General features: G+C 39.1%; 1 protein-coding gene across 1 annotated transcript; it reads right to left on the reverse strand.

The window, feature by feature from the left end:
- Positions 1–3481: 3481 nt before the first annotated feature.
- On the reverse strand, positions 3482–26587 carry gipc3 (GIPC PDZ domain containing family, member 3). The gene is made up of 6 exons (XM_006639902.3): positions 26276–26587; positions 22414–22599; positions 20494–20674; positions 12768–12880; positions 11065–11146; positions 3482–7254 (listed from the first exon to the last, which is right to left on the reverse strand). Exons 1-6 carry the CDS (start codon positions 26570–26572, stop codon positions 7103–7105), a joined length of 1011 nt encoding a protein of 336 aa, XP_006639965.3. The 5' UTR covers positions 26573–26587; the 3' UTR covers positions 3482–7102.
- Positions 26588–26973: the final 386 nt, after the last annotated feature.

A 26973-nucleotide genomic window follows, 5' to 3' on the forward strand; every position in this document is an offset into this window, starting at 1 on the left:
GTGGATCCAAACCCCTTTTATTTATGAGCATTCCTCCCATTCATATTCTAACAACTTATCAGGTACTGGGTCCCCAGAGCCTATCCCAGCGAGTAAAGGCTGAAAGATGCGTTACACCCTGGATGGAACTCGAGTCCTTGGCAGGTCACACACACAAACACAGATACACAAACTCACACCAGGGCTGCTTTTCCTTTAAGCTATTTAACCTATCAGTACTGTAAGTCATTGGACTGTGGGAGGAAACCAGTGCACCCAGAGGAAGCTCATATGAACCCAAGACGAACATACAAATTCCAAGGAAAACATACAAATTCCAAGGAGATAGCACCTCAGGAATTGAAGCCATGGCCTCAACACTGCAAGACAGCAAATCTAACCATTGCACTTACATGCCACCCACAATGAGCATTCCTTCTACTCCAAAATCACAACTGTGGTTCACATAAATGTAATAATATTCCCTGATTCACACACATCTGTAAAGGCCAGTTTATAAGGAGGCTGCTGTAAATGAGTGTAACTTTTTTTAATAGCAATGTAAGAACACAAAGAAACAATTCAAAATCAAGTGCCTTGTACAGTCAGGTCTTCAAAAGATTGAGCTCACAGCAAAGTTCATAGATTAGTCTTTCATGAGCTAAATACCTGATCCAACAGCATCTACCAGAAAAGAATTAGTCGGTCAGTAACTGCAAACAGATCTTCACATTATTTTATTCTTGTGGGAAAGGGTCAGGAAACTACCATACAGCAGCATACAAAGCACAATCCCATCTTCTGTCACCCCCCTGTCTCCAAAGCCCTCCTCCCTATCTGTCATCGCTGCACAGGTGGAGACTCCCCCCTCCCCTGACCTCGGAGGACCCCGTAATTCCCCATCAGACAGCAGTATCGAGGGGTGGGGTCAAGAAGCTTTGACGTCGTCTGCTCCTGCTATCCAGCCCCACTCGTAAACCGCAACGAAGTTGGTGGTATTTTTATTAACATTCTTCAGAGTCTACACATGAATGCCCTACACTACACCATCTTGAGGTTATTAAGTTCCTTACGGAGAACCCAGTTGAGTCCAGAAATGTTCAAGTGTTTGTTTTTGCACTAAGAAAATGCTGGGAGAAATGGGCTGACAATCTCAAAAAGACCCCAAGCTAAAATACACTTAATTTTTAAAGAATCTTAATTGATTTATTTTAAAATAGAGGACTTGTTATTTTTGGTCTCTTCCAGTATTAAAAGCGTTTTCCATCTTTGATCCATCTTTGACTTCAAAGAGACAAACAACAAATTGGACATAACATTTACAAACTGTCTTTTGGACATTTGTAAATGTTATGAAAATATTGAAGTAGATTTGGGAAGAAGTAAAAACAGTAGTGTGTTCAAAGAGTTTAGAACTAAAGACTTTGTTTTCTATAATATTAACATATACTGTTTTATTTTTTCTTAAATGTTTTGGTCTGCTGATAATTTTTGGACTGTGTTCATTTTTGGTCATTTTTCTGTTCAGCAGTGTCTTCCAGTAGTAACAGTGATGATGCAAGCTGAGACTTTGGTCATTACCTCCTTCTGGAGAGCGAACTGGACACACCTGATGGCCCAATTTGGATTGATTGGTTCCTTATGGTAATTGGACATTCCACACAATTAGCCATCAGGTATATTAATAGCCAGGTGAGGGTAGGCTAGAGCTTTGTGTCTGAGCCCTGCAGTTCAGGGAGACAGTGGTAGTTTGGACTGTAGTAGGTTTAAAGCATGTATGATTCCTGTGCTGTCCTATCAACAGGTAGCCATACAGTATCAGTAAAGGTTTGAAGGGTTTGTGAATGTTAATGAAATAGGTGCAAGGATTTTGTTTTTGATTTAATTGAAGCAAGATGGTTCCAAAGGGAATTTTAGCATATTCACTATGGAATGTATTCCTGGAATTAGTCCTAAAAGTCCAGAGTCTCTGTGGGGTGTTCATTGTTGATTGTAGTGGATTATGTATAAGGCTAAGTCTTGAAACCAGTTGAGTGCCAGGGATACAGTGCGACAAGAGCGCCTGTGCTAATATCTTGGAGAGACAAACTGAACTTTGGGCTCTGCAGGCTTCTCCACAAGGGGACTGCTGGTACACCACAGAGACCTGGAGGGGTTTTGGACACCAGATATAGTGACAGACCACTCACATGTGTACATGAGATCAGATTATTTGCAGAGATGAGGCTACGTTTTGTGGTTCGGAGGATTGTCTTCACCACAGTATCTTAATAAATTGACAATCCAAAACTCAAAATTAACATTCCAACGTAAAAATATTGCAGGCTACCTATCATGAGAATGTGGTGAAGTGGCAACACTAAGCAATACATGTTCAATAGTGAAACCTGCTGTGTGGAGTTTGTATATTAACACTGTGGCTGTGTGGGATTTCAGAGTCTTCCAGTTTCCTCCCAGCTCTAAAGAGTTAGGTTGTGGTGTTTAAACCTTCCCCATTTGTGTGTGTGCCCTGCAATGGACTGGCCTCCACTCCAGTTGCATTAATGCCTTGCCCACTACACTCTCCTGATGCTTCAGGCTGATGTGATCCTTTGCATGAATATTTGGTAGATGTTATTAAATGCAAAGAAGGGGGATCCACTGTCATTTGTTTTTCATCTCCAAAGAAACTGTTTATTTTGAATCCCCTTCAATGTGGTTGAAGTCGTAGTGAAGGAAGAATGCTTGCCTGGCTTGAAATTGTGTTGCAGAGCAGCGCATGACATTAATGTGTCATGATGTTTTCCAGAATACAGCAACCATGGCAGCCTTGAAAGCAGGCACTGATTGTTTTGTGCTAAAGTAAAAAGCATGACAGATTTAAAACAAGAGCTTTAAAAAAGTTGGATGTGGTTGTTTCTGCCAACAAATCAGTCTGCTCTTGCTTCTGTCATCAGCTGCTAAAATTGTTAAAGTTTTTTTTTTGTGGAGTTCTTGTTTATGGTGCGTGATCAATGTTTTTAGCAATATAACATCTGAAATGAGTGTTTCTTCAGTCAGAACATATTTACTACAAAAAATAATTCCTGAACATACAGTAGATCAATGTAAATGCTGAAAAATAGTTTTTGTTTCTCCTCTACCTAAGTGATTGATAGAAATTTAATGATGCCCTGCTTGAATTTACAGACTTCAAATATTTTCATTCATATTCAGTAATTACAATATATGAATTCATACTTGATTAACGCAGGTACTATTATTTCATGTGCCTTAAAATTGTGTATGGCGATAGTGTGGCAGGTCTGGGGTAAAAAAGAAACTATTGTTGGAACTCCTGTAACTCCATTCATTCCAGTAATTCAGGCAGTATCCATGGACTCCAGACCCCTTCCTTGAGCAGATAGATGATGAGGCCCTTCTTTCAAATTCTTTTTTACCCAGGCTGACAGTTCATGAAATGCTAGGCTGGATAGAAGTCACTCAGTGACATGAGAATAATAATCACAGTCAGGTCACTCTCTTTCATTTCTGTGCTTTTTCTCATTCATTTATTAAAGAATGACTATTGCCTTTCCATGTTTTTCTAAATAACCTATTATTTTACAAGAAAACATTTAAGAACAAAGTTGCCTTTTCAATGATGACTTGGACGGCAACCATTTCCAGGAAAATTACTAGAACAATTTGAGTGAAGTAACATTCAAAAGTACAGCAGCCGTTTCCCACTGAAGTAAGAAATATAATTTGTCCTAAACCATCAATCCCACTTTGCAAAGCTAAAGCAATAACTGTAGCTTGGACATTCTGTTCTGTTTGCAATGTTGTAGGATCAGGTCAGTTTTTTGTAATAAACAACAAAGCAAGCAGACCACAGCACAATAAATACAAATACTTGTGGATAACCATTTGTATACAATTTGATAATTACAAAATGCAAAGGAAGCAAGTTTGGGGAAGTCCTGGGGGTATCAATTTGACAAACAGCATGAATAAAAAGACTTGTATCTAAGTATGACACAGTGCAATTGCAAATTTTAATCATGCAGAGGCTGGTGGAAAGACCTTTTCCAGGTCAGTTACAAGACAAACAGGGGAAAAAAATATCATTCCTCTCAAAAAGAGAATTTTCCCAAGCATTTGCATCTAACATGTTATGGTGACCCTGTTAGAAAACACCAAATTACCATCCAAAAGATTTAAAACTTCTGATCGTATTTTGTGTTAAATCTGAACATTATTCTTATTTGCTTTTGTCTTCCTTATATTGACCACAGCCCAAAGATAACAAAGACTGTTTTTCTCCAAGAGCAATATACAGTACCTCACACACATTGTGAGTGTAAATGGAAGACTGAACTGTGGAACTGTGGGATGTTTCTGTCAGGTGATCTCAGACCTTTAGGTTGAGAGAAAAGGCAAAACACTTACCTCTGTGGCTGTATATGACTTACAGCATTGTTAGTTTTCTTTAATTTCCAGTACAACCTTCCTGCTGATTTTTAGTGGTGAATCGTGAGCTGCTTGGTGGAACTACAGTTATGGTATTTCACTAGAGACAAAATCCAAGCACTGAACACTTTGTGAAAGTGTGGAATACTGGTGAGAGAGGAGATTAGTTAATGTGGCCACAGCACAAGGGGCCTTAAGCCCCATTCAGAAGGAGTGAGCCAGGGGGCAGCTGCAAGGTGGAGACGAGGTGGAGAAGCTGTACTTCAGTCAAATGCAAGGGGTGGCATTGGTGTCCAGTGCATAGAGCCAATTCCATAATGATGGTGATTAGGTACAGCAGCATGTGACTGACATGTTATCCCTCCAAAACTTCAGTTAACTTCAAGTGACAGTGACTAAAGATTGAATTATATTCCAAAGCAGCACCTAACCGGGGAGCCATCTTCATAACTAATCTCTAAGCCCTGCACCACAAAGAGTGTTTAAATGATTTATACAGAAGCAGAGGGGGACACAGGCTCACTGGCTTCTTTTTTAAACTACATATAAATATCACCATTCAAGCTCATTGGAAGCTTGTAGCCAGCTGGTTGCTCACTGCCTTTGTTATCCCATCGTCCACCCCACTGCTGCAGCAGCTCCCTGGCTCATTCCTCATAAACGAAGGCAGGGGGGTTCCAACAGCCTCGCCGCGAAGGAAAGGCTGCTGTTTTCCTCAGACAGGGGAGTTACGCAAAATAATTCCAATCATGGTTTACATAGGGGTTTGGCCAAATTTGCTGAAATTACTATACAGGCCACGTACAGTCATGTCAATAGCATACTGACCAAGTTCTGTCACAGTTGAATGATAGAAACTTACCAATTATCATGTTTCAGAAAAAGTTTCCACTTGTGTTAACTCTCAATCATTTTTTACTAAATGTTTTTCAACCTAAATTTAGATGAGGTATGGGTAGCACAGTGGCGCAGTGTGAAGCATTGCTCCCTTACAGTGTTGGTGTCCTGTGTTGAATTCCAGACCTGGGGTGCTAACTGCAAGGAGTTTGAATGTTCTCCCCATGTTCACGGGATTTTCCCCTGGGTACTCCAGTTTCTTTCACAATCCAAAGCCAAACTGGTAGGTTAATTGGCTTCTGGGAAATCTGGTCATGTGTGTGTCTGTCTGTCTATCTGTATGTCTGTTCTTATATCTATGTGTGCCCTGTGATGGACTGGCTTTCTGTCTAGAGTTTGCCCATTGCTTGCTGGGATAGGCTTCAGCTCCCCCACGACCCTGAATTGGATGAAGCAGTTAGAAAATGTATTGATGAACATGAGGCCACATACAGTATGATGTAAAAAACAGAAAAATGAATCTGCTGTTTTTGTGGATACAGGAGAAAAGTTAGATTGTTCAATTCAAAATGAAGACCTTCATTTTTTTCAGGCACAGGTATATATAAGAAGAAACCATTTTTATAAAGCTTCACAGTTAAAGTAAATTACTGTTTTTTTCTGCCATATATGTATCACATAACTGAACATGGGACTGGAGATTTTCCCATCATTTAGGTTTTCTCCTGGGTTCAAGAGTATGTTTGTTTGAGGGTTTCTGATTTAGTTTGGCAGGTTTTGTTGCTTTTAGTATTTTCGTATGATGTGTGGGATAAACTGCCCCTGCTTTTCCCATTAATCTGGAGAAATCCTTGCTTCCCATGCTAGAGTGATGCAAAAGACAAAACATGTCCCTTTTACCCCATCCCTTTCACTTTATCCTCTCTCCTTCTGGAGACAATTTCTTTACAAAAAAATCTTAAATACAGTCTGTATTAAAACAACACATCAACCCTGTAGTTTGTGTAGTCAGGTTGCCATCAATCACTACAAGTGGAGTTCTAGGGTGAGTAAGTGCTTCTGTCCAGGGCATCACAACTGATCTGTTGTACAAAACAATAAGCTAGCATATCACTCTACATATCTACACCACTGAGATGGTGCACTCTCTGAGGACTCTACTCATAACCTTCATTCATTGCTGCAGGACTTGACTCCACTGCTCACAAGTCCACCTCAGGTGTTACTCAAATATACCTACGGCACAAAGGTGTTGTTCTCTTTATAAGCAGGGCCCATTGATTCTTTTCCTTCTGCCTTCATCTTGCTTGACATTCAAGCAGTCTCCTCATCATCTGTGCTCTCTCACTAACAAGCACTTTAGTACTGAAGTAACTGTCAAAGTCACTCAAGTGTATCATGGTTAGTCATGAATGATCAATTAATCAAAATGACAAGGAAAACTATTAAAACTATTTAATTAAATTCTATTATTTCTGAATACCTCATTTTTCTAAAACTATACTAGCATAAATGGAGTGATAAGTCTCTTTTGATGCTTTTGCGCAGACCGCCACTATCGAACAGTGGAAATTCTGTTTTGCTACTGCTGGATATGTTTTGTTTTGTTTTATTTAAGCCTTATTTTAAACTGATTGATTTTTACTAACAATAAGGTGCTTAAAACAGGTTATTCATTCAGGTCTGTATTAAAATAAGTAAAGGAACAGGGATACTTATCAAGGTTGCAGCTCAAATGCGAATATTAGCATCAGTGAGGAATGGGATTCCATTGCTAGAGGCCACACAGTCAGGGGATCCTGATGGAAAATTGGATTTACTGTAGGGGTGTCCATAAACTGCATGTCCAACGCTGCTACACTCGGCCATTCTTCACATCTCCTATGGCCCCCCACACGTCGAAAAGGAATACATCTGGGAAGGCAAAGTCACCCAGGACCGAATCCAGAGCTTCTGCAAAGTCATCCGGGTTCTGTTTGTCTTTCCCAGCTTCTACAATCGTTGCCGCTGAAAGATAGAATTAACACCTTAGGTGTGGTACGGCGACACTACCTCTCGAGAGAGAAAGGCACTGCAGAGAATGGTGAATGTGTCCCAGAAGATTATTGGCCGTGGTCTCACAGAGATTAAACAGCTCTATGAGGACTGCTGCAGTGGTAGAATTCTGGCCATCACAGAGGAAAGTCACCACCCCGGGCATGAGCTCTTCACCCCACTGCCCTCAGGCTAGAGATACAAGAGCATACAGACACTTACTACCAGATTCTTCAATAGGTTCTACCCCCAAACAGTGCAATTGGCGAACACATTTGGCCATGCCCCTCAGACCACACCTACACCATATACATCATTTTAATTATGTATTGCACATCTGCAGTCATTGTTTACATGTCTGCATTGTTTACATTCAAACTGTTTACTTGTTTACTTGTACATCGTCTACAGTTTGTTTGCATATTGTCTTGATGCACTGTCTGCACTTTGTGTTTTTTACACTTTTTAACAATCGAGAGACTTTCTGTAAGTAAGAATTCCAGTACATGTACCTGTTACATACAGTTTGGCAATAAAGTTCAAATTCAAGTTATGTTATTTCCCAAAATATTTTAATCCATGGAAAATCACTGGTGTCATCACTGCATTTCTACTGGGGCAAAACATGTACATCCAATATTTAAGACATCTATGAAATTCGAACTCTATCAAAAAAACCTCATTGAGAATGATACAAAAGGAAATGGGCCTTAGATTTTTGCTACCATGGAAATCAACCCCCAGTGAAAGGCTTTGTGAAAGGGGACATTTTTGTTTCCCATTTTTAAGGCTCTGATTTCAAGCTGCTTTTCGATATTTTTTTCTAAGAGAACTGAAATTAAGAAAACATTACTATAAGATGGTCTTTGTTTTCAAATGTTAAATTCAAGACATAATGAATGACTGCAGTGGGAGGTTATAAACCTAGCCCGGTGAAAATCCAAAGACTGGCCAAGTGCAACAAAAGTGAGGAGGCACTTGTGTCCATTCACACTTTACACTAGCGACTTCCTCCCGCTTTGTTTAGATGCCAAGCAGATGTTTTTCCTAATGTGTTGACATGCTTGTGTAAGGAAAGCTGTGAGGTCTTTGGTGTGGGTGGGCAAGTTCAAAGCTTCTACATGATATCTTGCGTCAGATGCTCTGATGAAGTTTATTTCGGGACAGAAGTTTGAGAAACCAGGCACGGAGAAATAAGAGCATGCAAGCTGTAAAGGGCTGCTGAGCACTATATCATAGATATTCAAACATTCAAAATCTATATTTTATGATTTAGTGCTCAGTGACCTGTTGAGATAAGAAAGGATACTATGTACAGAGAGATGCCTCCATCACAAACCAAGGACTGAAATTCTACAGTAACTGATGCCGTCAATCTTGTGATAACAGAATGATGAAGCATCATAAAGAGCTCATTTAGCACGATGAGTCTGTTGTGGGGATATTAATCCCTATGGTCTTCATCCACCCACATCGGTGTGGGAGATTGATGATACTTTCCTTTGTGTTACACACTATACAGTATGTATGTATTTGAGCACTGTGGATAGGGATCTCAGAGATATGCAACAGACGGCCTTCAGTTATTTCAGGGAATTTCCAGTCATAGTTTTGGAATATTACCCATGAGAACGCATAGGGTCTAGTTTCTCTCTCCTGCCATTCCACGGTTCGTCCTTTCCGAGATCCCTGACATGAGGCATGTAAATGTAAGGCATTCATAACATTGGAGTTGTCTACTGATCTGCCTTAATGATTAAGTATCATTGCTTTTTGTATTACTACCTTGTGTGGCCTCTTGTACTGTGACTGAGGGGACCTTCACACTAAAAACACTGGAAGGCAGCTGTGTTAAAATGGCCCAGGGGGTTTTTGCTTTTTAAACAGAAATGTTTCTGCACATATAAGGAACACAACTGAATAAGAGAGAGTGACTTATACCTCCCCTTCTATCTACAAGCAACCCAACCTCATGGAAGAATGAGCATTGTAAATGTTCACTTTTAAACATTCTAAAGCCATTTAATTCTAAACCATTATTTGATTATATAATGAGATCGTTACACACAGTGAACTATTTGCAAGTGTAATTGTGGTTTGGCGTTTCTAGTGGTAGATGTTTTTCATGGTACCTGCAGAAACCTTTAAAAAATTGCATTTATATTGTTTCCCATTTCCAGGATATAGATGCCAAGTTGATTTTCTGCCAGTATTTCACTAAATGAAATTATAAAGACTTATACTAATCAAGTTTAATATGAAAGTTAATAGAAGCCAGGGCTTGACTGACTGTGTCTTGTTTAATAAAGTCCCTCTACTGTTCATTCTGTTTGAATTCTGGCATGATCTTTCACCACTGGCACAAAATCTGTTGTGCCTTGGTTGCATTCCTCTTATCTTGAGGGAGGAACATTTATATCTTAGAACGGATAGTGGGATGATTAGCTTTGGATTCGTCCTTGAACCGCAATGTTGCTGTCCTTGTGCTTTGGAGCTACAGTATGTCAGACTGTGGCTCTGTACTGCCTCGAGGAACAGATTGCCTCTATTGGAGTGGACTTCAGCCCTCTAATGACGAAAGGGCCGCTAGAAGAGGCTTGTTCATTGGGGAATAGTGAACTTGTTATACTGTAGGTGTACTGTATAGATATAAAGACCTTCGAATAGGCATATCCACCAACACATGTACGTATATTTGCGTACGTATAAAAGCACCAAAGTAAAGTACAAAAGCAAAGAACATATAGAAAGATTCCTTTACCTTGAAACAGTGCTTTCATTTTACTCTGGGAATTCACAAGTTTATAAAAACAATACACATTGCAACCAAGATGGCTTCTGAAGTTAAAATTGACCAGCTGTAAAAACATCTCATCCAACAGGTTGAAATAGATGTCATTCAGCAACTTTTGACCATTCAGAGGCTTAAACCTTCTCTATAATTAGCATATGTTTTACTTTTTTTTACCTTCAACATTATAAGAAGCCTCTCTAGGACTGGCAGCAGTGAAATACGCATTTATTCATTTCATTTTTTTATTATTTAACATTTTTGTAAGGCTGAGAAGAACCTTTCCAGGTCCTGTCTTCATAAAAATTCTTGCAGATTTTCTTATATCTCTTCAACCACAAAATTTTCCAAGGTAGTAGACACTTTAGAGAAGACCCAGAAAATGAAATTTACATCCCAGGAGTGCCACAGCTCGGAAATTGACTTTTTAAGGTTTTTATACCTGTGTCCACATGTGTGACCACCCTCAGCTGGAGCCTTTAAAGGGGATGAAGTGAAGAAGCCCCTCGGACCACACCTACACCATCTACCTCATTATGATTTCTTATTTATTGCACATCTCCAGTCATTGTTTACATATCTGCATTGTTTACATTCAAACTGTTTACTTGTTTACTTGTACATTGTCTACTGTTTGTTTGTATACTGTATTGTCTTGATGCACTGTCTGCACTTTGTGTTTTTACACTTGTTTTAACAATCGAGAAACTTTCTGTAAGTAAGAATTCCATTGTACCAGTACATGTACCGGTTACATATGGCAATAAAGTTCAAGTTCAAGTTCATTACGCTGCACAGCAGCTATACTGTAAGTGCAATAGCAAGACAGCAACATCCTCCAGGGCTCTTCCACACAGGAGCTGCTGAACTGCTCAACCACAGTGGCAGCAAATGTTTGCACACTCTCTGCTAATGTTTGCCACATATATTGTATAAATATTATATTTCACCTTGCATTGTTTTCGCATCCAAAACCCAAAACAGACACTCACCCAATTCAAGATCCCGGATCCCCATGTAACTTTCCAGGAGATCGTCCACCTTCTTTGTTGCTCTTTCTTCGAATTCGTTTGGCTGAAAGAAGTTCATTATTGCATTAATTCCAGTGGCCTCCATGTACAATTACACCAGACTGAATTTCAACTGAGCATTGTAAAAGACATTATGGGTGTATTCACACAGCAAGTGCTCTATGGCAGTTCCTGAAAATAATGTAAATGTAATAGTAATGTAAAACACCTCAATCTTCACAAGTAAGCTAGTATCCAAGCTTCCTTGCATGGGACACAAGTCCTTTGCAGGGCACACAGAAATGCAGATGCACACAGTCACACCAGAACCAAATTTTCAAGAAACCAATTAACCTACAGTACAGGTGTGTCTTTGGACTGTGGGAGGAAACCCATGTGAACTTGGAAACATGTAAACTCCACAGAGATAGCACTCCAGCTCTGGAATGAACCCAGAACCCCAGTGCTGTGAGGTGACAATTCTAACCACTGGACTATAGCGCCGCCCTTCAGCCTACCTGCATGTAATACGCATCCTGATTTTGCAAAGCACTCTGGGAACTTTTCTCTGCAGTAAATATGTCATGCTTTTAGCTTGTCAGAATGAAAGCTCTGTAATGGAAGCCAAATGTTGAGTTCCTAAAGTGAAACCTAACCTTTTAGCCCTACAGGGCTTCATGATGTCACCAAGCAAAGATCCTTTGAGGATGTCTGCTTATGTTCTGTTACCACATTTCCAAGACTCACATGGTTCTGTTTATTTACTGCCATGTGAAGTGTATATAAACAAGTCGGAGTCTTTTGCAATCAAAAGGATTAGACATAATTAACTGGAAATATGTGTGTATCATATTCCAAACAAATGTTTCAGACATGAAAATGCAAGTTTATGGTAAGGAGGTAGGAATCCCAGAGAAAACATATTGATGGTGTTTGACACTGCTTATAGAGCATCTATTTTATATGATTACCAAAGAGAATCATGTGCTTTGTGTTGACGTTGATGTTCAAAACTGATCACCATGAGATTGAAATGAGATCAGGGTTGTAAGTATTTCATTATTCTTAGATTAGTGAACATTTCTGAGAAAAGCATGTGGGGTCTTCATCCCTCTTGTGACAGTTTAAGGACTGTACCAGAAAAGCTCAGATGATTAACAAATACCCATTCCAAATCTGTGTGCACAACAAACAAATTAACAGTTCAAGTTGTTTTTTTTGTAGAAAGAAAATACATTGTCACTCTTAGTGCACAGTCATTAAACCATAGTCACTGTATGCGTGGTTACTGGGAAGAGTCATTATGATTTCCTTTAGCTATTACACATTTAGCCACATAATAATACAACTATCTACTGCTTTACAAATCATGTCATTTTAATTGTATTAGGCACTATCGTCACAGACAAGGGACTCCTAAAGTTGGTGATTCTATGAGAATGTTAACAGACACAAATACAGATACAGATTTATAATTTCTAAAAAAAGCACATTAAATACAAAATTGGACCTTATGGGATATGTCTCTCACCACCAGAATGCCAAGTAAATCTTAAAATCCAAGACATCCTGTTAGTGTTCTATAAATAAATGCCTGCGCAATGCGACTGGAAGGTGAAGAGCAGACACTCACCTTAATTGTGTTTCTTGCCTACCAGCTAGAAAATCAACACTGTTTTACTTACTGCTTCCTGCACAGACGCAAATCCCTTCGATCTCAAACGCAGAGTTTCTCTGCCACTTCCCACCTTCCCTTCGCCACAGGACTTGGCTGACTTGGTCCTCTGTGCGATCATGTCTGTGGAGGATTTAGACCAGGGCTTGTAGACACAAGAACTGCACTGTATTTGCTCAACAGGAGGGCTCCCAGAAACAGTTTCTTAATTCATTCATTAGATATTGACCCATCTCTTATGCAGCATAATCTGACCCATTTTTAAAACACACCTATCTTTTGAAATTTACTACATAAATTTAATCTGTACTATGTATAGATATATTAACCACACCTCTACATTATCTTCCACAATAGAGAGTATTAGTATGAGTGGTGGATTTGAAGCTTAGTGACAGTATAAACTAGTAAAGTGATACACATTACTGGTCGTCCACATTCAAACATTTGCCTGGTGCTTATGCTGACTGAGGTTCTAATTATCTAATTTAGCTGATTGTTTTCTTACTTAGATCATATTTTCACTGTCAGGGATTAGGAAGTCATTAATATTCCAACGCTGGAGTTTGAGAGTTTCACAGGTGATAGATACATATTATAGAAAATAACAGACTGCTGTTGTCGATTAATTTCAAGAGTTTTTATCAAGCTCTTCCCTCTTTGCATTTGAACCAATAGTTTTACTAAGGGATTTGTGTTTGCTGAAGTTAAGGTACCAATTTTTTTCCAAATTGTATCCAGGTTTCAACTCCCAAAATGTAAAATGTGATTCATGTCGAAATTTGCTTTAACTAATTACATTGTTCTCATATGGAAGCCATTCACATCAGCCTTTAATAAAGGCCTGGCCTGTTTTTACACAAATTTCAGTTAAATATGATATTTGAATAGCTTGTAATTCATGAAAGAATTCTTAGCTAAGATAGTTCAACAGACTTAAGTACTAAATCATCGTTTTTTATAAAAAAAGAGTAAATAGAATTGGTTAATGGACTTATCTCCAATGTAATGGAATGTAAATAATGTGCCTTGTATACAAGTGTTTTAAAACATTATTTACATTTTCTAGACAATATGGGGGAGCAATTAAAAAGAACAATAAAATGCATGTTACATCAAAGCTGTGTACAATTTTGGACACCACATTTTAGAAAAGATATTTCTTCTCTGGGATTAGTCCAGAGAAGAGCAACAAGATACATTCTGCGACTTTAAGGAATTTCCAACACTGACAGACTGAAGAAACTGAAACATTTTAGCCTTGATCAGAGGAAACTGCAAAGTGACTCAACACAAGGATATGAAATCCTTAAAGGATTTGAAGTCAGTCCAGCATATTTCTTCTGAATGAACTGTGAACCATGAACCAGACACACGAGAGGAAGCCACATGGAAGAGCGTTCAAAGCCAAGAACGGGGACACTTGTTTACCCAAAGGGTTCCAGGGGGAGTCTGGAACAAGAGACCCAGACATGTTGTTGAAGCTGCAACCCTGGGTTCTTTGAAGAAATGACTGGATGAGATCTTCTGATTAATCAACTACTACTTACTAAACAGACAGAATGGTCTCCTCTCAATTCTAACTTTTCTTATGTTGTTTTCTTTGGTGCAGCGTCCAGGCAGATAGCACTGCCGTGCTGTCTCTCAGGTTTTGGATCCTGGGCTCAGTTCTGGTCTAGGTCACTCTCTGCACGGTGTTTGCGTGTTCAGCCCATGTCCATCTGGGCTTTGCCTTACGCTGTCCGAGGAAAGCCAGACTAGCTGTTAGAACTGCAGACGTGCCTGAAAGCATCAGTGTAAAGTATATCCCCTCTTGGCCCCTGGACCTGCCACGTGAGGCTCCTGCTCACTACAACCCTCTCCAGATGAAGCTGTTACTGAATATTAATTTATCAATTTCTCAACTGTTTCTCTAAACTCTCTCCTTATAATGAAAGCGTTAACTGTCCTTTAATTGGTTCCAGGTTCCTGTGCCCCATAAAATCTGCACACATGAGGCCTTGACATTGTAACCCTTCATTTTAAAAGCCAAAAATTAGATTTTTGTATCATCTCAGGAGGTTTTGGGAAACCTGTCCAGCACCTGCTCTTTATTCAAGTTTAACCAGGTACCCACAGTACTGAGTTGCAACACGCAGCCTATGTTCAGCTTGTGTGAGCACTTTCAATTAGGTCAAAACCACTTCGGGTTTATCATAGAAAAGACGTGATAATTCACTGGAACAAAGCAGTGAAAAACAGATAAGTCTCGCTTGTGCCTGTGATTTTTTTTACAATAATTAGCTCTCTACAATTTCCTCATGTATGTCACTTCCTGTTATTCTCTGTCTTCTGTCTGCATTATCAGCCTGGATGTTTGCCAGCTTGTCTGTACAGACTGTTCTCCTCCCTGCTTGTTAATGCACTGACCAACAACTGAGGCATGTGAATTTCCAATTGTGTTTCAGGATCCATTAATCCCAGGCTATCCATCAAGTAACAACTGCCTGATTGCGATACCAGACAAGATCCCGAACATATTTTTAGCCATTGGCCAGTATGTTTATTTGTTTGATAAGGTGTTTTTTCCCCTATGTAAGGTGAAAGATTAAGGTAACAAGGTTTGGGAGTGGATAGTTTTTTATGGAAGAAATCAGCTGGACAAATTTTTAAGTAGCATCTGAGACTGCGAGCATTTTTGTTGCAGTGATGAAGATTCATTTAGAGATCAAGTAGAAAATAAAATGGCAAGAGCTGGGTACCCAGGCCATTTCAATTGATAAGCAGCAAATATCTTATGAGGGAACACTCAGCAGTGTCCCAATATACTGCAGTTATTGAGTCAATATTTAAGAAATAAGAAAGAGCAAACCAGTTTGAAAATCTAGTGATGAGAATGGGAAGAAAAGGCTTGGTACCTGTTTAAACTTGTTCATCTTAAAACAAAGAAAACCCATTAAATAGAAACACCAGCATCACATGTACTAAGAGTAAGACAAAGGTCAAGTCTGCAGTAGATGTCTGCCTTAGAGGCAATATAAGGTATATGTACTAAACAATGGAGAGGCCAAGAGACTGCTTATCTTAAAACCAGTATAGTGGATCTCCAATGTAGAGGCGTGAGAAACAGTGTTTTTCAGAGCTCATGGGTACTGAGGAAGATAAAAATGGAAAAGAAATGTGACAGCTCCTGAAGGACTTTGTGGAGAAACAACTGAAGATATGAGCTGAAGCGGCTGAAGAAATACAGTTTGAGGAGGAGCACAGGCTTGGGAAATGAAGACCTGGTTCCAACAGACCTCGACTCGTAGTGACAAAATTCTCTAGTTTTAAAATGCAGCTGCATGTCACAGATAGTGGCAGTAGAGACCCTATGCTAGCAGGAAAAAGGGGCAACACGGAGGTTAGCCCAGGCTCAGGGGGACGGTCAGTATCGGGGTAGAAACCTGTACCCTCAGGCCACGGACGTGGGACAACCTGGAAACGAGGCAGGTCTCACGACATCCGTACCCTCAATAATGAGCCAAGAGCAGAGGAGACACAGGAAGGAAAAAGACTACACACCAAGACACACCGGAAAGACATGAATAATCACAGGGAACTAGGAAAAGGACAGATGTGCAGCGCCCTCTAGGGGTTGGAGAGGAGCGTGACACTGCCGGTATTCCGTCATGGCAAGCAGCTACAAGGTTTGACATATTCCAGGAATGAATCATTTCCAACAGGAATAATGGAGAGAGGCAGAAGAAACTTACACCAATGATGATAACATATAAAGTACAAAAAATCTAAGTGGCCAAACGAGTACCTTCAAAATAAATACACTGCCTCTACTGGAAAATCATAGGTCACTTTACCGATTAAATTCATACAGATTCAGAGGTAAAAGATGTAGCTGTGAATACCCAGAATACCCAGTGTGAATAATTAGAATTTACAGAAAAAATACAAAATGTTTAAAAAAATAAAGGAAAGTGTGGTAGGTTGTGTAGGAGTCAGGGAAACTTTATCCCCTTTCAATTCCTTGTATTTTTATGGTTTTGGTTAAATTCCTTATGTGATGTTGCGTTCTTTTATTAACCTGACTATTAACATTTCTAAAAGGCAATCCATCAAATTAGTGTTTAAATATACAAGCAATTTGAGTTTGTAAATCTGAAATCCCCTGGAGTGAAAAAATTGTTTTTGTACACTTACAAGAGTAATCTCTTTTCTGTGGTTTAAGGAATTACATTAAAGATTTAAATTGAAGCATTTTGTCTTTGTAATTTGTGATTATGCTGGGATATTAACTTGTAATGATAAATGGGATGGATGGTTTGCCAGACCATTGACTCTCATTTAATTAGCTCAAAATAATTGTTTAGCTGGAAATTGATAGTGCCCTGATTAATTGCAAGCTGCTTAATTGATAGTGAAACTGTTTGGTTCTGTTTCAAAAGGGAAAGGATATACACAGTTCTGCATATTGAATAGGACTACTACATAAAAATTGCTTTGAACTGCATTGAAAGTTTACTAATTGTTACAAATAATTTACTATAACAGTTAGTAAACTTTGAACAGACATGTCTGATGTAATTACAAAAAACAATTAAATTGCATGTACTGTATAACCCTGACTTCTCCTGTTGGAGGTATAATTCAGATGGAATAGATTCATTTAACTTAAAGTTTTTAGGGCCACCATGCAGTCTTAGAGTACACTATATAGAATTTATTTAAGAAGAAATTATGGATCTGCAAGGAAAACAGCATAATATATTTGATATTTGATATTAATAGCTCATTGGGCACGCACTGTACATATTGTTATTTCCATTTAATTTATTAGCAGAGGTATGGTACTAGTGTAAATTGTGGATTTATTTCCAAAAAGCTTTTGCTGCAGCTGAATACAGAGATCAACTAAATATAAGGATCATGGTTAGCACTCTCTGACTCAGAGAATCAGTTGGATTCCGATAGATGATTTGAAATAATTTGAACATTCACAATATACAACACATTCAGCATAATTTGAGATGCACTTTACTGGCCATGTACAGGAATCATTTGATCTTGACCTCCATTGTGTTTTTTATAAAATTACATTTAGGACTGGGAAAATGGTGTAAGAGCAATATAGCATATTTAGCATTTGCCTGAACACTTGAATTAGCTAACTAGAACATTAACATGTCCGGGAGCCAGCTTTTCTGGCTTCTTTTTCTTACTGTTGTAAGTAGCCAATTCCTGCAGCAGCTCATTGAAAGGAAAAATAATTAGTTATTCCTTCTTCCTTAAGCGAGACTAATGGTTTTGTGTTGGCCAGCAGTTTTATTTTAATTTGTGTTCCAGGATGGATCCTGCTGTTAGTAAAACTTTAAAAGCATGACTTTGGAACTCTGATCCTAATGATTGAAGTGACTATTAGTTTTCAAACTTCCATGCTTTTAAAGTATTTTTATGTGGTTAATTGAAGAAGCAGATCTCTACATCTTTATCATTGTTATCAACTCCTTAAAGGTGACAGGAACCTTTTAAAGTAACTAGAAATATGTGGTGCGTTAGGTTTAGAAAAAAATGAGAATGTTCCAATGAACAAATTGTAAAATACATTTTAAATTTAATCTGTCTTAATACAAGGGCAAAAAGCATGTTAAACTGGATTATTTCTGAAGTAAGAGAAGTGAGGAATAGCTTTATCAGGTGCAGTAGCACAGGCACAGTAGTCACCAGACAGTAAAATCCTGAGTTAGAATTTACCATGGAATAACCTTTGCACTATGTTCTTGGATAGGCACTTTCACATACACAGGTACCCAGGACTTCTAAATTAATTCAGTAATCATTTTTATAAAAACTGCTGCACTTGAAGGCAGCACTTCTGAGATTCCTAGGTTTCGTGTCCAAAATGTAGATGTTAGACAAAAAAGTCCAATTAAATAACATTTTGGTAGTGCCTACTATCTTAGAACTCACCAGTAAAATGTAAAACATGTTTCTTTTTCTTCAGTATGTTAATCACGATACTGCACAGCTCATTTTGTAGTATTTGTAAAATACTTTAACTTAGCCCCCTTCTTTTCAGTAAATTTGTACACTTTACGTAAATGAACATTTGTGACTTATTGTATGGCTTCACCAGTGTTTGTATAAAAAAAATTAAAAGCTCTTTTTGTAAATCTCCAGTAGTGCTGAGTTAAAAGCTAGTTCTGTTAAGTACACAGTTCCATTACACTTCACTTTGAAATATTTGCAATTATGCATCACGCCTGTTTATGTGTTGAATTCCACAGGGATTGACCTTCTTAAACATATCCGCCTGCTTCCTGCTCTCACTGAGATGGCATAAGCAATGGATCACAGTCAGGATGTGGAACAGAAATTTTGTTCTCCTGTATTGAAAACATGCACTGGCTCCCAGTCTCTTATAGAGCCTGTCGACTTGCCAGGCCCTGAGCTACCTTCAAGAGTTACTGTGTCTCAGTTTATTCACTTAGTTCTTCTGGTTTCAAGGACTTCACATCATACATGAGGAGATCATTCTTTTCCAGCAGTAGCCCCTTGTCTTTTTGTCTTTGGAATATTCTTTCTGAATAATTTCTTATAAATGCACCCTCCACTGATGTTTTTCCTTAAAATGTACTTGGTTTTATCAATTCTTGTATTTGATTGACTGGCTGACTGACTGATTGGTTGTCAAGAACTGTCAGTTCTAATGCTGTGGAGGACAGTTCTGAAGACAGCTTAGAACAATGCTGTCAAGTACATTACAAGACCACTCAAGAAACAAAAATTATAATGTTTGTAAAGAAGTAAATAAACTAGTGTTTATTATGTTGATTGAATCTTTAAATTCAAAAGAAAAGGGTATTTTACAGGGAACAAAGTATCACCTGACTGACAATCTGCACTATTTATATTTCATGCAATGGAATATAACTGCATTTATCAGTTTCATGATTTAATTACAGTAATAAAAACTCCATTCACACCCCGAACAATCTCACAATAAGTGAAAATAAAACCCTCACATACCTTTCACACACAGTTGGTGTCTCTTAACATTACAATTCTCTCAATTCTCTCCCTTTTTGTCAACTGAAAATGTGCAGAAATACAAGGCTTAGGCTGAGAAATAGTGGCCTATATCTGCACATCAGTACATCAGATCGGTGGGGGTTGCTATTCCTGAAAGAGCCACTGGGAGGGGCTGCTGATCTTTCAGTTGAATAAAGGAAAACACAACAGCAGGGAGGAGACTGAGCTCCAAGTGAAAACCTCTCTGCCAGTACTGCATTACATGTAGAAATGAAAGCATTAAGCTTACCTGTGGTTTCTGTTTTTCATATTAGACAAAAAGTGGGTATGAGATAATATTTCAAGATGGAACCTTTACGAGAAGGTTAAGCCAAAATGTCAAAATGTTGTCCACAGTCTAGGAATTCTAAGATACATACGTGTAGTGTAGGTTTTCATTGTTATTATGAATTGTCATAAAAGTAATAATAACTCTTAATGTACTCAACAATTTACAGTTCAATAGAATACTTTTATATGAAGATACTCTTTTCTAGATCAGTATTATTTATGTTTGCATTGGTTTTAGTCCCAGTCCAACAGCTTGCGCCCTGGCCACTACCTGGAAAACTCACAAAGACCTTGCAAAGCCCACACCTTGCATTAGATGAGCTGCAGAGGCCACTATAACTACGTAAAATCAGCACTGGATTAGAGTGCCACTGTCCTGAGGAGAAACAGAAGTCACGTACCAAATGCTTTCTTGGGCTCTACCAGTCTCAGCGTGAAAGGTGCTCCTCTGGGGAGCTCCTTCAGCATCTTGGCCACTTCATAGTGCCGGCAGCCCACGATGCTCTGGTCGTTGATGGCCTCAATGTGATCCCCAACACACACTGACTTCAGGTGGTCAATGGTACTGCCTTCCTTTATCCTCTGGGAGTGGAGATAGGGGTTGTAAAGAAACCAGACACAAATTAAAAAATAAGTATGTGATCTGGCCATGTATTTCTTCACTTCAATAGCAATAACACAAGAACAGTTCCAAACGAGAGGAGGCCATGCAGCACATCTAGTCCCTGTGGTAGTTAGTAGCTAATTGAACCCAGGATCTCATCCAGCCATTTCTTGAAAGAAGCCAAGATATTGGCTTCAACAACACGGCTGGGAAGCTTCTTGTTCACTCAAACAGCCTGTGATCAGGATGTGGGCATGATGTCCATTAAAACCCAAACTCCACAACAGAATGCATTTTAAAGTAAAAACCCAACTCTGTGCTTCTTAGAAAATGTGCCTGGGGTTCTTTGAATACTGAGAACATAAATGTCCCTCCCGGATGGAACAGCTCCATTCAGACCAGTTCAGAGTTCAAACCAGGTAGTAGAAGACAGGTCAGGTACCAAAAGATTTTTCTCTTTAACCTTTCACATAAATAAAAGAAAACACACAAACTTCCCCAACATGACAATTTTATCTGTTTTGTGAACTAAACAGTTCTATAAACATATAATTCAAGTTAGGCTCTGTTACTGTTTTTCACTTCATTGGGACTCACCTCCAAACACTCTATCACTGTTAGACAGAGCAGTCCATTTCTGTCTGGGAGAACTGAGCGACTGCACACACAATGAACTGTTTCCCCTCTTTATTTATTCAGCTTGTTGGCCTATTTCATCAGAACGCTCTGAGGGTTCAAGGTGGGATATGTGAAACAGCTGTTAAGTCACTGTCTGTGATTGGTGCAGGGGGCAGTACATTATGTTCCTGGCATCTTTGTTGGATTTAGATTTAGGTTTATCTGACATCTGCGGTGCATCAGTGTCCCTCTCTGTGCTTGCAGATGATTGATAAACCCTGATGAATGATTTTACACTCTGAACACTGATCCTGAGCTGTGTCATGTCGGAGTCAAAGCCTGAATTATGTAGTTGAGTTATTTCAGGTTACTCAATTCTGATCGGTGTGTCGCTCACATTCTAGTTTTTGTTTCCATTCAGCTCACAATTACAGATTATACCCTTGAAACACAGTTTTAATTGCTAACATGGTTTTTGTAACTATTTTCATCTTGTAACAGGGTCACAACTCTGCATTGACTGTGCTTTCACATCTCCCTTTTATTAAGTGTTAAGACCAGGAACAGGTCTAACAATGCTATTTGATAGTAATAACAGTGTAATTTTCCTCTGTATCTGTACATCATTAATCATTAATTAAATATTGTGAAGGATTGCTTAGATCTCTTTTTTAAAGATTAAGCATTGTTTAACTTGCTACATTTCTTGGTAAGCATGAATAAAAACTAAGAACTGAGTGTTTATTCTCAAGAGTAGTTATTTCTGTTAAAATGACTGGTAATTGATAACTGTTTTATGAATTTAGAATAATTGTATTTTTAACTGTACACTTATTGACTTTTCATTATTGGAAATTAATCCAATAACATGGTTCATGTATGCATACCTTTAATTGATGTATACTAAATATAGATTAGAATTGTTTTTTTAAGAATTGATGAGGAAAATATGTTCTAAATATTCTTTAATTTGTATCGGGCCTTTGGAAGGAATATCAAAAGTCACAGAGCTTCCACTGTGACGGAGCTGGATGTTCAGGGTCATACTGTACTGTATAGAGAATCTAATGAGGTCATTAGGACATACTGTATACAGTACCTTGATGAAAGCATATCCTGTTCCATTATCAGTAATCGTCAGCCCAAGAGCATCCTCTGTCTTTGTCACCTCCACCTCTTTGGTCTCCCCTCTCACATGAGCGAAGATGAAGTCCTCCAGGCCAATCTGCCCCCCAAGAAGCTTCTGCATGTCCACTTTGTGGGAATTCAGGGTGCAAAAGAGAATCTGGGAAAAGGAACGGTTTCTGGGTAGTTAAAAGTTAAACTCAAGGAGTCCCAGGGGAGATCTTCTAAGGCCAGAATCCTGGATTTAAATCAGTTTTAACTGGAACTGTTTAAGCATTTTCCATGTGCACAACTGTTGTATCACAATGTTTACAATTCCCATCAAGTCACATCCCTACTCTTTAAATGTAAAACAATAAACAGCCTGGGGGTGCATGCACAGCTGTCTTCAGCCGATCATCCTTGAGGCAGTAAACACAGTCAGACAACTATACTAATTTCTTAACCAAGTTTAATCCATTTGTAGATAAGTCATTAAGCCAGCATCAATAGAGACGCAAGTATATAAGACCACACAGAAACAGAGTCAGACAGAAGAGAAGAAATAGAAGTGGGAGTAGAAACAACTGGACTGTGAGCTAGTTATCTCCTTTATTGATTGTGAATACAGAACTTCTAGGTCATTTGAGCACTTAATAAATGAACTCCAGATCTTAAGTAAGGGCCTGTTGTTTTATACTTGTCGAGACATTGATTTTCTATTTGTGGTTTCCACCGTGTTATAGGAATTTCTGACTTGAGGCAAGTATCCTTATCAATGACTCTCAGCATTTTTATATGCTCTGACTGATTAGCACTGATGTGCTGATTAGATCAAATGAATAATGTGGGTGCAACATGTTTCTTGTCAATCCTCCACTCAGTCAGTTAATGCTCAAACAGTCCCCCCTTTGGGCTCCCACAAAATCCTAATAAATCATAACAGCTGGGCCGTCGATCAGAGGGACTCAACCAGTACAGGTGACCACTCAGTGAGCAGACTGAGCTATATTCTAATGGATTAGGTCATTTCCTCTGATAGTGGTTTTAAGTTACTGTAGTTATATGGGATGCCATCTTTATCTAAACAGACTAGATAGGCTACAAATGAGAGAAGTACATTCAGCTCTTCTTACAAAAAGGCAAACAAAATGTTAGGATGTATAGTAAATGTGCAAAATTCAGATTCAAGGGATGTTATGTTAAAAATATGCAATGCACTACTATGATCACATTAATTTTTTTTTTGCAATTTTGGTGTGCAAAGAAGAACAACTAGAACTTCTCCTTCTGACATCAGTAGCCATCCTAGTCTGCATCCTAGTGTCAGCTGTCCTGATGCCTAAAAGTGTCCAGGAAGTGTCCACAGCTGCCTGCTGGGGAGCTGGCAGGGCATCACAAGGCTGGACAGGACTGTCCACCGCTGCTCCTGGAAAGGAGGGGAGTCTCGGTTGATTTTCAAGGCTTTAAAGCAGCAGTACCTGAAGAGCTTGGAAAAGTAATTAAATTGGTCCAGGTAAGCCAGTAACTGCACCAGCTGTTTAGCTTGTCAGGAGCTGGATTCTAGACAACACGGGCTGCCCAGGACCAGGACTGGACACCCTTTGGCTAGTGTCCACATTCTGCAAGTGAGCCATGTCTGTCAGCAGCTGGGGATGTCAATAGTGGGAGAGTATAGAGACAGAAATAATGGCCAATTCCAACTGTATTATGGAGACAGCCAGGATGCTCTAATGGCTATAATGGCCGTTTTAATGGCTGCAACACTTCGTCAGCCTACACTCAAACGTGCGAAAGCCCCCTCTGCTGCCTCCTTTCTAAATCTCAAAACACATGCAGTCCAAACGCTAAACGATGCTCTGAATTTCTCCCTGGCATCATGTCCCTGTCGACAGGAATATGCCTCAGAGTACAGAATGTACAGATGAGTACCAGTGAAAGGTTTAACAGCTCTGAATTTCATTACAAGCTTACAAACAAACAAAAATTAATAAATGAACAGTCTTCCCATTCAGTACTGTCTGAATCAGTCATCCGGCAGGAGCTTCCATTACACTCCTCTCTGCACAGCGACTAATCTTTGGTTTACTGAAGGGACATAGCAGGAAATAAAATGTGAGTATTTATTCAGCCTGGAATAAATATTTAAGAATTAAAATTTTAAGAAGGATTGCTTTGGCTCATATTTCTTAGTGAAGCTGTCCAGGAGCACAACGCAAAATCTACCATGCTGTCTTTCACTCACATCCACCCCAAACCAAATAATAACCTAGAAATTGCAGTCTCTTCCACTGTTGCTTATCGTCTACCTTAGGGAACAGATTCAACTCTAACGTCCCATCTATCTAGGATTTTGAACATAACAAGTTATTTGTTAAGAAAGAATACAAAGCATTTCTACAGTGAGCAAAATGTACAGGACCTTGCTTTTATTTGTCTGAAATGAACACACAAACACTTTCTCATTGCTCAATTTGCTCAACAAATATTTATGAAGGAAAAAGGCTTTCCTAGTCAAATACTGCAACTCTGACTAGGAGGTGCCTTAGTCTATTCTGAGACATGTTCACAGGTTCTGTCTTTGTAGCAAAAGGCAAGTTTGTGAAACTGTAATCTTAACAACACATCATGTATTGTGCAAAAATAAAAAGAACAGTAAAATTCAGAAAACACAAATTTCAAAACCCCCCTTTGCTGTGTTTGGTTAAACTTATTTGATTAAATAATTTATTTGTAAAACAAAACATTCACTATTTGGAAAATGCAGAGACATAAAGAGAGAGGAAGGTATTTGAGGAATCAATGACATTGTGGTCCTACAGATTATTCCTCCTGATTCATCAATGGGAAATCTCATTTTTAGAATAAAAGCAAAATTACCGTTTTTCATTCAGTTTTGGGAAATGTTTAAAATGAGTGATTTGTCATTGCTCTGTTCAAAAAAGGTATTACTGTGGAACAGCATTTGAATATAGGTGTTTAAATTGAATACCATTTGCCACGGTTATTTTTAAATTTTATTGCACTGCTTGCACCCTGTTTCTTGAAAAAGTCTTTAAAATCATAAATCAAAGTGTACAAATTCAATTTATTTCCCCGAATTTCGCAGTAACCTGGAAATCACTTTCCCAGAGTTCTAGTCAAAAAGGTCTGTAGAAAAACAAACCTTTTATCTAATCCAGATTACTAATGGCTATGAATTCATTTAAACACTAACAAAGCCTAACACTAAGGTCTGTTGCAGATACAGTTTGTCTGAGCAGATCAACCTAGGTGACATTATTATTATCTTCAGAAAACTCTAGTACTCTCTACTATATTACAGGACCTGATCGACAAATTAAGAATGAAGTGAGACAATTAAACACCTTTTAATCCCATTTGTTGAAAAGCAGTAACTACAATGTTCATTCTTCATTGTGAGCTGAGCTCTGCTGCTATGATATGTTGAAAATACCCCAAACCAAACATTTGCAAGATTAGTGGAACTGAACCTTTAAATGACTTAATGTCTTCCGAAGTCTGGCCACAATCTGTAGTTTAACATATAAGGATGTGACACAATATTTTGGTCATATTCTAACAATGTTGTTATCATCTCTAGTGGTTTCTAAGATATCCCCACTGTTATGTATCTTTTCTTTTCCTTTTTCTAAAAGACTTAACAGAAATACCTGATATTGTGGAATCCAGGCCTTTTAGGCCTCATTGGGTGAGTCAAAAATTCAAGGAAATGTTTTTCAACCCAAACAAGAGAAAGACAGCCTTCTGACATCATCCAGACAACTAGCAAGGAATATAGACCTACCTGCACTCCATTAAAAAGGAAACCACGGACACAGCAGATGGTTGCCTACCTCTGAGGGAGAGATGTCAAAAACCTCCGCGATCTTCGTGTACAGCTCCTTGACGTTGGTAAAGCCCTGGATCCGGCCTGTGGGGCTGCCGTGGGCCAGCTGGGTGTGGAAGACTAGCCTGGGCCTCGAAGGGGGGGGAGGTGAAGGCAGGTTCGGTGGAAGTGAGGGTGGAGCGGGTTGGGGCATCTGCTTGGAGTTTTCCCCGGACCCCTGTGGACGCTGTGTCTGTGGGCTCATGGGCTCTCCGTTCTGCATCGGCCCCAGCTCTCTGTTCTTCCTCCTGGACCCCTGCAGCATGCTGCTTGTCAGGCACCCAGCGCCTGCCTGGCCACTGAATTAATGATGACCATGGCCAGGTAATGGGATAAAGGCTAAGGTTACCCTCGCAAGGAGGAAACTCAACACCCATGGAACAGGTGATCTTTTTGTGACACCCGAGAAGGAACTGAAGACTGTGGCTAGTTCACAAAAACAGAACATTACAAAACAACTTTGTGAAAACAGAGACAAAACCAGTCAGCCTAGAAGAGTCAGACTTGCTGCTGCTGCAATTGTGAACAGAAGACACCCAGAAGGACTCCCTCTGATCATGGTGTGAAGGCTTGATTGTTTATGTCTAAAGACATGGCATGACTCTCCACATGTCTTCCTTGCAGCTAGTTTAAAAAGCTACAGGTAAGCTCGAATTTTAAAGCAAT

Source organism: Lepisosteus oculatus, chromosome 29, assembly GCF_040954835.1.
Source record: "Lepisosteus oculatus isolate fLepOcu1 chromosome 29, fLepOcu1.hap2, whole genome shotgun sequence".
Taxonomy (NCBI): Eukaryota; Metazoa; Chordata; class Actinopteri; order Semionotiformes; family Lepisosteidae; genus Lepisosteus; species Lepisosteus oculatus.